Source organism: Falco biarmicus, chromosome 1 (genome assembly GCF_023638135.1).
Source record: "Falco biarmicus isolate bFalBia1 chromosome 1, bFalBia1.pri, whole genome shotgun sequence".
Classification (NCBI taxonomy): domain Eukaryota; kingdom Metazoa; phylum Chordata; class Aves; order Falconiformes; family Falconidae; genus Falco; species Falco biarmicus.
The window spans coordinates 1056468-1069844 of record NC_079288.1 but is presented as its reverse complement, the minus strand read 5'-3'; the positions used below and the strand labels follow the sequence as shown (position 1 = coordinate 1069844).

The 13377-nt window shown below is 41.4% G+C and overlaps 1 protein-coding gene across 4 annotated transcripts in view; it reads right to left on the bottom strand.

Annotated features, from left to right (window-relative positions):
* Window positions 1-13377, bottom strand: part of RPTOR (regulatory associated protein of MTOR complex 1) — a 159109-nt gene that overhangs the window by 108612 nt on the left and 37120 nt on the right. For all 4 annotated transcript variants that reach the window (XM_056335082.1, XM_056335089.1, XM_056335095.1 and 1 more), the window contains one exon: window positions 5860-6018. In XM_056335082.1, coding sequence (XP_056191057.1) covers window positions 5860-6018 — 159 coding nt within the window. The remainder of the gene's footprint in view (window positions 1-5859; window positions 6019-13377) is intronic.

The following is a 13377-nucleotide window of genomic DNA, read 5'->3' as shown; positions in this document are numbered from 1 at the left end:
CAGACATTTAAAATTAGCTGTGAAGGGCCACCCCCTAAACTAAGTAGCAGAACTGAAAATACAAACCAAAGCCGATTTCTGCCATTTAAGTCTGCAAAGAGTCACTACCAAGCAGACAGTGGCTGACTGCATAACCCTTCCCATCTGCAGCCAGAGGGCAACCTCCTCGTGTCCACCCAAAATCTCCCGTAAAAGCTGTGATGTTCCTATTAACATCAGCAGAATGATGGATGGGATCATAACTCCCATTTAAATTCAATAGACTTAAAATAGCTGTAATAAAACCAGTAAACTTTTACAAAAAACAGATTTTCAAGGACACGTATCAGCATATATAAAGGCAGAAGTGATCATAAACCATATGTTAGATAAGGTAGGAAATAGTAAGTCATTTCAAAATTCAGTTTTGCCCATATATAAAAGTTTAGGCTGCTTCATTAAAATTAATAGGAAAAACTGTTTATAAAAATCAAAGTTTTAGGGAGTTACGAGCTTTGCAAATTGTTGCAGGATGGAGCGATACATGAACAACTAACCCTTGGCCCAGACCTTTTTTAGGGACATCACTCAGTTCAAGCATATTCCAACTGCAGTAAGTTACATATAAAAAAACCTGCTCTGACACATATAATGAACAAGATTTTATGGGCATGCATTGTTTTAACTTTATAATACATACTGCTACAGTCAAGATTGGATTATAGCTCTGATTAATACTGTGCTATTTCCAACCAGAATTTTATGTTCCAACTTTACGCGGAGGGGTCATATATAATTTATCAAATTTGCTAATGATATGTAAATGAGACAGTTTGAAGAAGAAAGGGGTGTTAAATAATAGTTTTCTAGCATGGTTGCTCAGAGTGATCTTTTGATGCTTGCTCATCTTGCCTCTGCCGTGCTGGGGCTGTGAGTATGAAAGAACCTGTCCATATGTTTTGTTTTCTCAGTATTGTCTTTGGTTTTTAGCAAGAAAGTTTCTGCTCGGTTAACACAGCTCCCGCCATCTCTCTGTGATTCTTTAAAGGAGTGACACAACAAACAACTAAACTAGAAACTGATTTTGAACAGATTTCACAACCAATTGCTTAACAAACAACTCATATTTAAAAAAACCCAAACACATTCTTCAGGTTTTGCAGAGAAGTTCCCCAGAACTTCAGAATTAACATGTTTGATTGATTTTTACCTTTTTGAAACCACATGGTGATTTTCTCAGAAAACAGTAGCAAGCAAAACTAGGAAGACTGCTGCTTATTAATACAGCAGCGCTCACAATAAATATACAAAAAGCATGTTGTTGCATCTTCAAATTCTCGCAAAACACCAGATAATGCCAAATTAACCTGTTCACACGGTCTGTCTCAACCCTTCCTTTGTACACCAATGCTGCACAGCAAGGCAGAGCAGGAAGCCTACAGTAAAATAACGTACAATTCCGTAAGTCAGTACTGGCTTGTAAGGCCCGTCAACAAGAGCAGCCAGTTAAAGCAAGCAGCCACGGCCACCTACAACAGCACGAAGAACTCCAGCTTCTGGCCCTTATTTGGTCAAATGGAGAATGTTCCAACAGAGCTGCGGACAGGATGAGTGATAAAAGGACTTGATACGAACAGAATGATAATGCACATTTTGTGTTCCGTATTCTCACATCAGCAGCAGAATTTGCTTCCGAAATGCACACATTTCACATCTTTCTGTACAACAATAAAGACATAACAGACCCAGGAAAATGGCATTTTCAAAATAATCGTTCTTTCCAAAGCATGGTGCAATTTCTCCTTCCGTTTCCTATCAAAGATGAAACACTGCTTGAAGAGTATTCTCTAGAGAGATTTCTGTAAAGCTAAAAAGCTTCCTCAGAAGGTTGCTGTGTTCAGCTTCTGTCCTGGGATTTCTGAACTTCACGGAATCCATCAGAAATCTCGGAAAATGAACCTTGTGGCAATGAACCTACAGGAATCCATCCACAGTTCTTTCTACAAATCTTATTATCTCTCTAACAGAAAGTGCTCAGGAACGTTTTGTTGAGCTGCAAAGCAAAAATTAACAAACTAAACCACTATAAATTCCCTGACATGCTGCCTTGGAGCAGCACTGCATTCACTGGGCAGCTATGATTAAAAGCTAGGGGAAAAAAAATTACAACTAAAAATACTTTCTGCCTCCCTTAATGCTGTCTCTGACCCCACGGAGTTACGGAGCTGGAGGAAGGGCATGGGGAAGAGGAGCAGGCACCTCACGCTGTGCTGCAAGGCAACGCAGCCAGAGACAGTCCTTGCTACAGTCTCCTTTTTTACAAAGTGTATATAGAAGGTCAGGTTTAAATTCCAGTAAAATTAATGCAGATGAGTATCCGCTTATTTATTTACTACTGTCCTCTTCAACTGTCAAGCTGGATTAAATATCAGAAGGAAAGGCCTGCTTCATAGGTGAACACTGAAAGGTGAAGGTAACCAGAGGTATTTATACTACAGCAAGCACAACTTGCCAAAATCTATAAAAGTTAAACTCGAGGAAAACCTGTCTGTAGGAGAGAGACAAGGCAGGCTTGGTTTTTAAATACCAAGCTGGTTTAGCTACTAGCTTTCCAAGCGCCTTATCCAAATCGCACCACACTACTTCCCCTTTCACACGCTCCTCCGGCAGCATTTGAACCCTGTTAACTGAACAAAGTGGCCGAGATGTGCAGCTGAAGTGCATCATGCCATGTGCTACTTCCTGAAGGTTTTATCTTTTTAATCTACACATCAAAATATACCATCCTTCATCTCACCTGCATACGCTACTGCCACGCAAGGAAGTCTTCTTACAATGCAGAGGTCAGCTGCAAATTCAGGGGTCTCCCCCCAGCAGGGCAGGGGGACAATGCTTGGGCAGCACCAACCCTGCCATCACGGAACCAGAGCAGGGGTACCCAGCTAGGTGTTCCTGGGATGCCTTCAAGAATACATCAGTCCATCTGCCAGGCCCTTTGTCAATTAATTCAATCAGCTACATAAGCAGACAGTTTTTCAGAGGAGCAGATAATAAAGCATATGAGAGAAGCATTCTCCTTATAATTACCATTTTAAAAACATCAGTTCAGACAGAGCACCAACTGTGCAAGGGCAGAGGTCTAAATTAATTTTAAAATACCAACTCCTGAGAAATTAAGGGGAAGATATTAGTGAAGATCTAACACTATGAACTTTCTCCAGCATCATTACAATGTGCTCCTACACCACTGCCTCTGTTTGCTGTCTCCGATAGCTTGCTGGCACACGCTGGGAGATTTAAATAATCTGTGGTGCTACAGGAGAGATGCTCATGAACAGCCACGTCCTTTTCGCCCAGCCGCAGCATACCTCCTCCAACCCCAAACAAAGAATTGCTTGGGATATTCTGACAACACTGTGACACTCTTGGCACCACACGCTTCACAAAGAGCTGAAAGCCACCACCTCTCACAAAACACAAGTAACAAACCAACCTAAGTGTTGTGACAGCAGAAGCAGATTTCCAAAGATGGCTGGTTGTTACAGGGGGCATGGGTGAAAAAGAAAAATCTGAACAGGTACCAAGTCCTTCCAGGCTCTCCAATAGTCGCTACCAACAGCACTGCAAAGCTGCTTCACTTCTCCTCCCCTCCCAGGAAGCCGGCAGAGAGGAAGAGGCACTGGGTCTGCCAGCCTGCGCACCCCAGAAAGCTCTGGCAGCCCGTGCTGCGTGCAGGCTGGGCTGCAGGAGCGCAGGGAAGCGCCGGCTGCTCAAACGCAGTGGGAGAAGTCCTCTCTGCCACCACCTCCGTCATCAGCCCCGTAATGGCTGCACCCCAATTTTATGGGAGAAAAAAAAAGGGAAAGGAAGAATGAGCACCTACACACCGAGAACAAAAGCATATTGAAGTATTTGATAGACTCTTAAAATGCCATTGTTGTCTCCTCTCCTTGAAGTGAAACAGATGTCAACACCCCCTGTCTGCCCCCGCTGCCCCCTGCTCCCCTGCAGTCCCACACCAAACCCTCGCTCGAGCCTGATGAGCCTCACCAGAACCACATGCCCTGGGGAACAGGAGAAAGATACTCAACCTCACCCCACGGGAAGTCACCATAAATCCAAAAAAAATTCATTTGCTTTGCCAAACACAGGTCAGCCTGTATCCACAAGCAAGGCCTGTTTCATTCTTTTTGGCCTTTCACTGGGACGATCTCAAGGTCCCTTTCAGCTCTGCCTTCATGCTCTTATAACCAAGAATTCAAATGCATGCATGGGCATCTTAAATCTAATTTTAAAATGTCAGCACAGTCAAATTTCAGTACCTCTACTATTTCAATTCAAGAGGGCTATAATACGGAGTCTCATCAGGCCTTCTGCTTAGATGTGAGACTGAATTCCTTTGGACTGATTTCTAAACACTGCTGATCTTTTTTCCCCCTCCAGTATTTCCTTAAACTTAATCCTTTGCTTGAAAGAAAACTTCCACTCCTGATTGTTTCTTTCTTAAAAAAGCCAGTATTTGGTAACATGGTGCAAAAATTACTAAGTTTCAACTTTCCCCTTTTTTTGAAGTTGAAGAATTCAACTTCTGGGACAATTTTTTTTCCCCACTATCTGTAAGGTAAGTCAGAGACACCTCAGCTCCTAATGACCAGTAGCACCCACACCACGTTACCCCAGCTGATACTGCAGGCAAACTGGCAAATACCCAGTAAGCTCCTAATAACGCATCTGGCACAACGCACAACTTCTTCATTGAGCAGTAATTTCCTCTTCTTCCATGTGTAACACATTCTGCCCAGCATTCTTTCTGGCTTAATTATTACCCATTGGCTGTTAAGTAAGAAGAAGGTCACTCCTACTTATTTTTAAACACCAAATTCAGCATCAAAATTAATTAGTATTCAGACCAATTGTTTATTAGTCTGAATACTAATCAAGTCTCCAATACGTACCAGAATAAAGTGATGCCCTCTTGCACTTTCTCCCTTTCCCTTCCACTCTGCTCTTTCAAACTACCAGTGAACAATCATTCAATTATAAAAATAATACATGTGAAGTATGAGAAAAGAAGCTCAATAAGCCCCCCCCCCAAAATAGGAGTGTATCCATAATAATGAATGCAAGTCTTATGTCAGCTGAATGTACTATTCAGCAGTATCTCTCAATTTCCTAAGACTCCATTCTAAATCAGTTACCCTTAAAAGACACTAAATAGCTTAACTAAAGGGAAAGCGAAGTACATTTAGGTCACACTTGGAATCACTCGAAGGGCACTGCATGTGATCTACATAGCTGTACAAACCATAGCTAAGCAGGAGTAACAAAAATCTTTTTAAAAAATAAAATATACCTATTATATTATACTCAGAGGCTCTTCAGTACTCTGCTGTGGAAGCAGAACTAGCCATATGGTTTATTGTCCTCATACAGTATCTCTAGGTAGTTTGATCAGTGACTGTTCAGAGTCAGTAGACAGTTGAAGCATAAACTTCATGGTAAGAACTTAATAATCAGTCAGTGACATACAGCAGCACAGGCAAGCCCGCTGGGGAGCCTCCCGACAGAGCTGGCATGCTACCTCTGAAAAGTAAACAAAGCAAGTGGAAGTAGCTAGCTTTTCAGTGTTTTGCAAATGAGCTTTAGTGCATCTGAGAGAAGACCCTCCTGCCCTGCTGGGAGGTGAGGGACAACCTCTTTGGTCTCAGAGAACTTCAAGAACATGAAGCAAGCAAGCAGCTGTCAGCAGGGAACCAAACAAATACCTGTGAACCCATTTTAAACCCTGAAAATACAGTTGTGCTCTAACAGAACACGTCAATAATTTACACAGCAGTGAAAAAGATTCAGCTGTTCAGCAGTGCTTCGCAAAGACGTTACCTTATTGAAGACCCAGATCTCCCCATTTACTGTTGGCCTGGGGACACCATGTCCGTTGTAGTGGAAAAGTACCCGCTCTTCCTTGGCATTTCGACGCAAAGATGTGCAGAGTTTCTTAACTTCATCCACCGTAGGATCAAGACTCTGCTTGTACCTTGCCTAGATAAAAGGTAAGACAATCATTTTAAGCATAGAAACAAATCTACTTAAGATGCAGGCACCTAGTTAAGTCAGAAGCATGTATATAAACGGGTTACTTCAGAAAAAGAAAACACAAAATATTTACTGTAGAGCTAAATAAACAAAATCTGTCTGGTGTGTGGGACTGCACATACACATACAGTAACAACTCAGGTTTGAGTGAGTTTATTGCATCTCTGAACTCCATTAGGTTTCACTCGGGGATTATTGACATTCTAAAAGCCTTAGGAAGGTCAAATATGTTTTCAACATTAGCCAGCCTCAAAAATTACCCCGCACAATTCTCTTGATCCTCAAATTCATAGCCTGTACATCTCCCACTGAACAAAATTCCTTCTTAACAACAGAAAATTGTATAAATCACATGTTCTGTAAACCTCAAATCTCATTCTGAAATGCCTCTCCCCTCCCATCAGGAAAAGGGACACAGCTCTTGCCTCAAGTCTTAAAAGGAACAAGAGTACCAGACCGAAGGCTAGGGAAGAAGTTCAGACAGCTGTCCCTTCATGGAGTGAGAATAGCAGCAGCCTCATTCTCTTCCTCAGCCCCAACTAGTTAGCTCCCCTTTTACTAATAAGACAGATATAAAAGAAACCTGCCCAACACACCAGCAAGCATGCTAAACCTAGATGGAGCCTTGCCTTTTCCAGATGGACCCACAGCAGATACAGTGAAAAATTTTACAGCAAAGAGCTTCTCTTCAAAAAGAAGCACCGCCAATTTCTTGCAGCTATACTACATTCACCACAGGCGTACTCATTTTCAGTAACGAGTTTACTTTGAACTTGTAGATCTCTCCATCCCAGCAACTCATCATCACTACTGGTTCCATCAGACCAGAACAGAAATGTAACTATGGGTCAACAGTTTTGTCTGCTCTTCACATGTAAGGGTCAGAGAGAAGACCGCACTAAATGTACAGCTGTTTTAAAAGTAAATACTAAAAGTAACACTAAAAGTAGACTTCCAGATACTAGATGACTACAGAAACCTACAGAATTACAGAAAAATTAATACATGTGCAAAAAGCGAGTACATGACAATTTCATTCAACATCCAGTGATAGACAAAAACGGGGAAAAATCAAAGCAAACTAGCATAACACTAACATACTTTAAGTTAACTTACTAACTATTAGCAGTTAAGATCAGGCACCAGGTTACCCAGACACTACTGCACCCCCCAGCCTAAAGAAGAGTTATGAATATAACTATATTTCATAACTTCACCTCAACCAGCTTACACTTTTAAGTAACACCACTATCAAGATAAAAGTGCACAAAAGTCCCAGGAATTTGATATTCACGCAGCTGGGTAAAAAGAAGGAAAGTTGATTGAGAGCCCTTGGCAACCAGCCCTTGCTTTAGAAAAATTTTATATTCAATATCATCACAGCTTTGGCTGTAGGTACTACATTATCATTCCTAGCTATACAACTCTACAAGCATATAAATCAGAGCACATTTCTGTGTTGGAGAAAAAAAGAAAACAAACCGTTAAACCCTCAATACTTTGAAAACATTTTTACTCCACTAAGTTCATGATGCCTATGTAGTAGCTAGTTTGTCATACTCAAACGTGCATTTTCTTGAAGGCCAAATAATAACAAAAAGTCTTTCAACTGTCCTTTGAAAGACAAAAGCCTGTTTCTTCCTCTCTTCTCCAGAACTGCAGAGAGAGACTGAGAATCCAGAATCACAAGGGCTTAAAAAAATTGAAGTCAATATATTGAAATAAAGAACCAAGTTTAAGAGCAGGACAACTGCATGCCTCTACAAATATCTGCTGTTGAAAGCCTGTTTACAAACTAGATTGAGGTCTCAGAAGTTTGGGCTTTTTAGGTTTTCTTCTATGACAGGCAAAGATAAGAAAGTCTTAAAATGACATAGTAAAAGAGGATGAAGCACTTCTATATAAAAATGGTTTGCTTATCTATGAAGCTTGAAAAACAGATATCATGCTGCTCAATTAACACTCAGCATCTCAAGCCAATAGGCAAGACAGATACAAGGAATGGCATCATTTACATGATTACAACAATGAAGCAAAGCAAGTGAAAAGGAGAAAAAAATATTAAGAAAGAACCAACGATCTGACACACTCATCCTTTTTGGGAACTTGCGCATTAAGTAAAGATAAGAGGCTATATTGATCTTAACACAGAACCCCCCACACCTTTTTCTCTCTCCTTTCAGTGTTGTTATGAAGGTGCTGATTTGCAAAAATGTGCACCGTAATTACATTCTGCCTGCTGGCATCTTTACAAGATACTATAACCAGAGTGGTTGGTAATTTTTTCAGCTCCTTTTTTTCAGAGGAGAACACACTCATCTGAACAATTCTCACGTCCTTTCAGCATAAATATTAAATACAACTCGCAATTAATGGAGGTGAACTCATACTCTAAAACTAAAGCATGTAGACCTAAAGATCCAAACTGTAAACATATCATTTGCACACTAAGAAACACAAGGCTGAGAAGAATAAAAAGGACAGAAGGGAGCCTGTAAATATGCCAACAGTCTTAGTCCTACCTGTAAGCTCAGGACTTTCAGGCATGTGTTTATTACACATCATTCATGCGCATATAAGAAACAGGCATCTGAGTAACAGACTAGACCAGGTGGTGTCTTTTTTTCTTCTTTCCCCCCTCGCTCCCCCTAAAAAGACTTTCTTCATTGGTATGCAAAAAACTCCAGGAAAGTAAATACAGTTGTTACAAGACATGTTGTGCATCTGACTGGGGTATGGGGAGTTAGTGGTGGGGGAAGAGGAGGAGCTTACTGGTTTATGTGATGTTCTGTGGGACAGAGTGTTATCTTTAATAACTGTTAAAAACCAATAAGGCCTCCTTCCAGAACAGAATTACAGAAACAGAAGGTCTTCAAGAAGGACATAGAGAAACAGCATAAAAACCTTGCTAAGCCATGGGCTGCCACTCCTACCCAGCAGCAGAAAGCACACTACTGATGACCAGCTCTACAGTGTCCCATCACGCTCATCACGGCTGACACCCAGATGAGCTGAAGTCCAGGAGGATTCACCAATTCAACAATTTTATCTTTCCTTTTACAGTATGAAGAAGCATTTTTTAAACACAGGTTTAGTTCTCATATGAGCTCTTTGCACTTTAGCATCACCACCCTTTTGATGAATAGTTTCCTTTCGTCACCCTCCTTTATTTTCTTCCATCATTGTTCATTTGTCTTCCCTGGCAGCACGCTGTATTCCTTCCCTTCCATTTCCAGACAGATCCTTTCAAGCAGCAGTTAGCACAAAAGGTAACAGAGCTCCTAACCGAAACCCTCAAAAGGTCTGCTGGGCTTAACCTCAGAAGCTTCTGTTGAAATCACACGGACACAAACAAGGCTTTATGTTTTGTTTTCCCTTTGGTTTCATGAGCTATTGACCAGTTTCGGATTGTTACTGCATCTGAAGACCATGCTGGCCTTCCCTGCCTTCTATTATGTGTTGATGACTGATATTTTATGGTGTTTGGCAAGAAGTCTGTGTTTCCTGATGCAATTATCAGACAAGACAATCTAGACTTCGATTCCTCTGCAGATGATGCCCAGCTGTATCTGTTGCTCCCAGCTGATGTTGCAATTGTAGCATTAGAACTGTCAAAAAAGCCTGACCAGAGCATGATGGACAAGCATGAAAGTGCTGATGGTGATGTCAGCTGGCTTTTTGGTGTGAATTTGATTTTCTGATCACCTCAGTGTCTCACTGAAGAGCTCCTGTCAAAAGCAGTAACTTTGTGGCAGCCTGACCCAGACCATCGTCATTATTCTGCTCACACAGGCAAAATTAAAAGTTTTGCTTGTTTATGTAATATTGCCACACATTTTATGAAATACACTCATTGGTTCATCCAACCTTTTTTCCTGTATACTTGTTTAAAAATACAGTTATTATGTTAATTTTAAGACATTTCAATTTTCAGTGTGCCAGAAACTTCTGGATTGACAAAACAGTGTATTGACAAACTTGCAGGAAACAGGAGGAGTTTCAGTCGACAAGAGTTCTGGCACCCAGAACAGGAAAAGAAAACAGTTTGGGGCTGAATACCAAATGTATTAGTCAGATGTTTTTGCTGTAGACATTAGCATTAACCATGCTTAACGCTGAAATGTAAAGTGAGACAGTTTTACTCTAAAGCAGTTATGCTGATTGCCTATTGACATGCTCCCTCAGAATTACTTTCCAAATTATTTCCAAATTTCCTATCACAATAAAATCAAAGCGATCAACTTTAATAGAGAAAATGGGGATTCTCTAAAGATGCAATCTATCAAAACCGTATCATCTTCTTCCTCAAGACAAGTGCAACATTCTGGCTATATGGTTTTGAAACTGTTACGAGGATCTATACCGGCTCAGTGTCATTGTCACCAGGATGAGTGAGCAAGGTCCAAGGGAGCCAGCAGTGCAGGGCTGGCACTACCGGTGTAACAAGCAGGGCTGGGAGAACAAACACCAGAGGAAAACAGTCAGTGGGCAAATAAAGCCGAGTTACAGCTGAATTAGTCAGCTCCTAACCCAGCCTCACCAGAGGGGCTGTGCTGGCGACACCAGGGCTCCAACACAAAAAGCAGCAGCAATAAAGCACAGACATTGTCCCATTTGTTTCAGGAGGGATTTCTTTCTTTCAAAGGATAAATAAAACACCCACATGATTACTGATTAGCAGGTGATAGCAGTAACCTCTCCAAGACAAGTCTGTCTGGAGGGGGAAAACCAATTCACTGTGTTCATCAACTTCTATCCCACTGGGAAATGTCAGTATGTATTGGCTACATAAAGTATTTCCCACAGTTCTGTGGATTTTGCGTTTAAATTACTGGCTGTGCTTTGGAAACATCACCTAATGACAGGTTTTTTCTTTTACTTCGAATGGGGCCAAAACATAACTCAACGGGGAAAAGTCAAAGTTACAGGCCCATTTCCCAGGCTATCACCAAGCGATGCTCAAAAGAGCAGGGGCTGCAGAGGCTCAGCAATTCTGTGACAAAGTGCTTTTGCTGTCATTCAAGACACCAGAACCTGACTCATTACCCGCCTTCCAAACGCTGGTGTGCTCAACCCTGCCAGATGCTGAGTTCAGGAAACTCACCTCAGGATTAGGTCCTATAAAAAGGAAGAAATGTGGAGTGCTAAAGGTGACAATTTGAGAATAAGTGATTTAAGTTGCTGATGTTGCTTAACCATTAATGGGCAATGGGGAGAAAAAGAGCTTTGGAAGCCGGGCCAGGTTTCCATCCTCGCTGGCGCTCAGCCCAGCAAGGTGACATATGCATGCTAGAGCCCTACAGCATTTTCATCAGGGAGATGAATTCTTCTCCTCTTAAAAAATCCAAGGATAAACCTATTTTCCCATTAAAGTTATAAAATTCAACTCTTGATCTTTTATATCCCTGCAGCCTGAGACCTCAGTCTTGGTTCCAGAAAGTCTCCACATGACAGACCACAGCATGTGTGCGATTCTATGCCAAAACAGCAACACCCAGCACAGCAGATATGGACTATATGAAAAATGTATCTGTTGGCATTCATAACCTTTGCTATTTACAAGTGATAATACTGCCCTCTTTTCATTCTGCATAACAAAAGCCTAAAGTCACTCACTAAAATACCTTACTAAGCCTGATGGGCACAGCTTCCATAAAAATAAATTCATACTTCACTACTTACAACTCATATTGGCACATATCCCCAAATTGCTTTCCCTAGTAACTTCATATGCTGAGGGGTGATGCTTTTGGTGAGTCCAGGCTGAAGGACATCACTATGCCAGTGATTTCCCCAGCTGCTACAAAGAGACATTAACTAGTGCGTACGGCTGCAAGGAAGGTAAAGAGGGAAAAATTGTGCTCATCTGAGTGGAGAAAAGGCATCATCTGCACAAGGTCAGGGGCTCACACTTAAAAGTTAAGAAATGGTCAGACATAACTTGGTTAAGCAGGATTTAAGGCCCTCAGGCAGCATTTTGCAGATTAAGCTCTACAAGACTGACTGGAGTGGAGCCACAGGGCACCAGCAAGAAACGTCATGAGAGAAGTGGCTAGGGGATAAAATTATGCTGGCAAACAGCGTGGAACGGCTTGAAATTCACTGTGTAAGGACTGAGGAAGCTCTCCATGAAATCACAGGTCTGTTTCTGTTCATATCTGCCCTCCCCTCACTCCCACCTCTCTTTGAAGGGATCAAAACCACCCTTACCATCTGACACACTGTCAGGTAAAAGATTCCCCCAAACAGGAGCAGGTCTGCTCTTCTTGAGAGACTCACTGGCACTGCCGCTCCACTTAGCACCTGCAGGTATGTTCCAAATTCATCAACAGAAGAAATTACTCCAAAGTTCAGTATTTTATACTGGAACTGTCTTTTACATAAGAAGCAGCCACATGCATGATCCCACCTACAATCTACAATTAAGTTTTATTTTGCTGAATATTTGTTTTGTTTTGTTGTTACAACAGCTGTTGGGGTGGCAAAGAATTCCACATGCAAAACAGCATACACAAAGCAAAAAACCCACCGTTTCAGAGTTACTGCCACAGATAAAATAAACAAAATCAAATCAATATAGTTGTAGCATTTAAGTTTTGAAAGTTCACAATAGAACTGTCAGTTGATACGCAGGATACATACAATACAATGAACTGAAAGGTTTCCTATTGTGTGCCCTGTCATCTCATTGTTTAGCCCCATATAATCTCAGAAAGCAAGGCTGGGCTGTATTTCATGAAGTAAATCTAACCCTATCCGTTATTCTGATGCAGAATCAACTGCCTCCACACCCTTCCTGACAACTGATCATCTAACCTGCGTTAAAGCCTTTCCATGGCAGATACCCCAAAGCCTTGGCAAGTGCTGCATTTCCCTTTTCAGTATAAACATTTTTTCCCAACATAGCCCAATTCTTCCTCAGAATGATTTATAATGTTTTCTGCTCTATTCTTCAAAGCAACTCTACTGTTCAAGGTGAACCTCTGCAGAAATGGGACATCACAGGATGCGTGCAGCTGCTGCACCGTGACTCGGATCAGATTTGAACCCCAGTTTCCAAATGCAGAAAACACATTAAACCCAAGACTTTGCCATGCACACAGCCTTCTTAACATGATTTAATTAAAAGGAATCAAAGCAATCTAATTATTCCAAGAGAATGTTTTTTGGAACAATGCCCAAATTTGAAAAACAGATATATAAAAAGCCTTACAAAGAAACAAGTTACAAAAAAACAAGAGTAACGAAACCAGCAGTTTCAAGGGCCGAAGATGTACAGGTTTCACACCACCCCTCTTGGCTGTG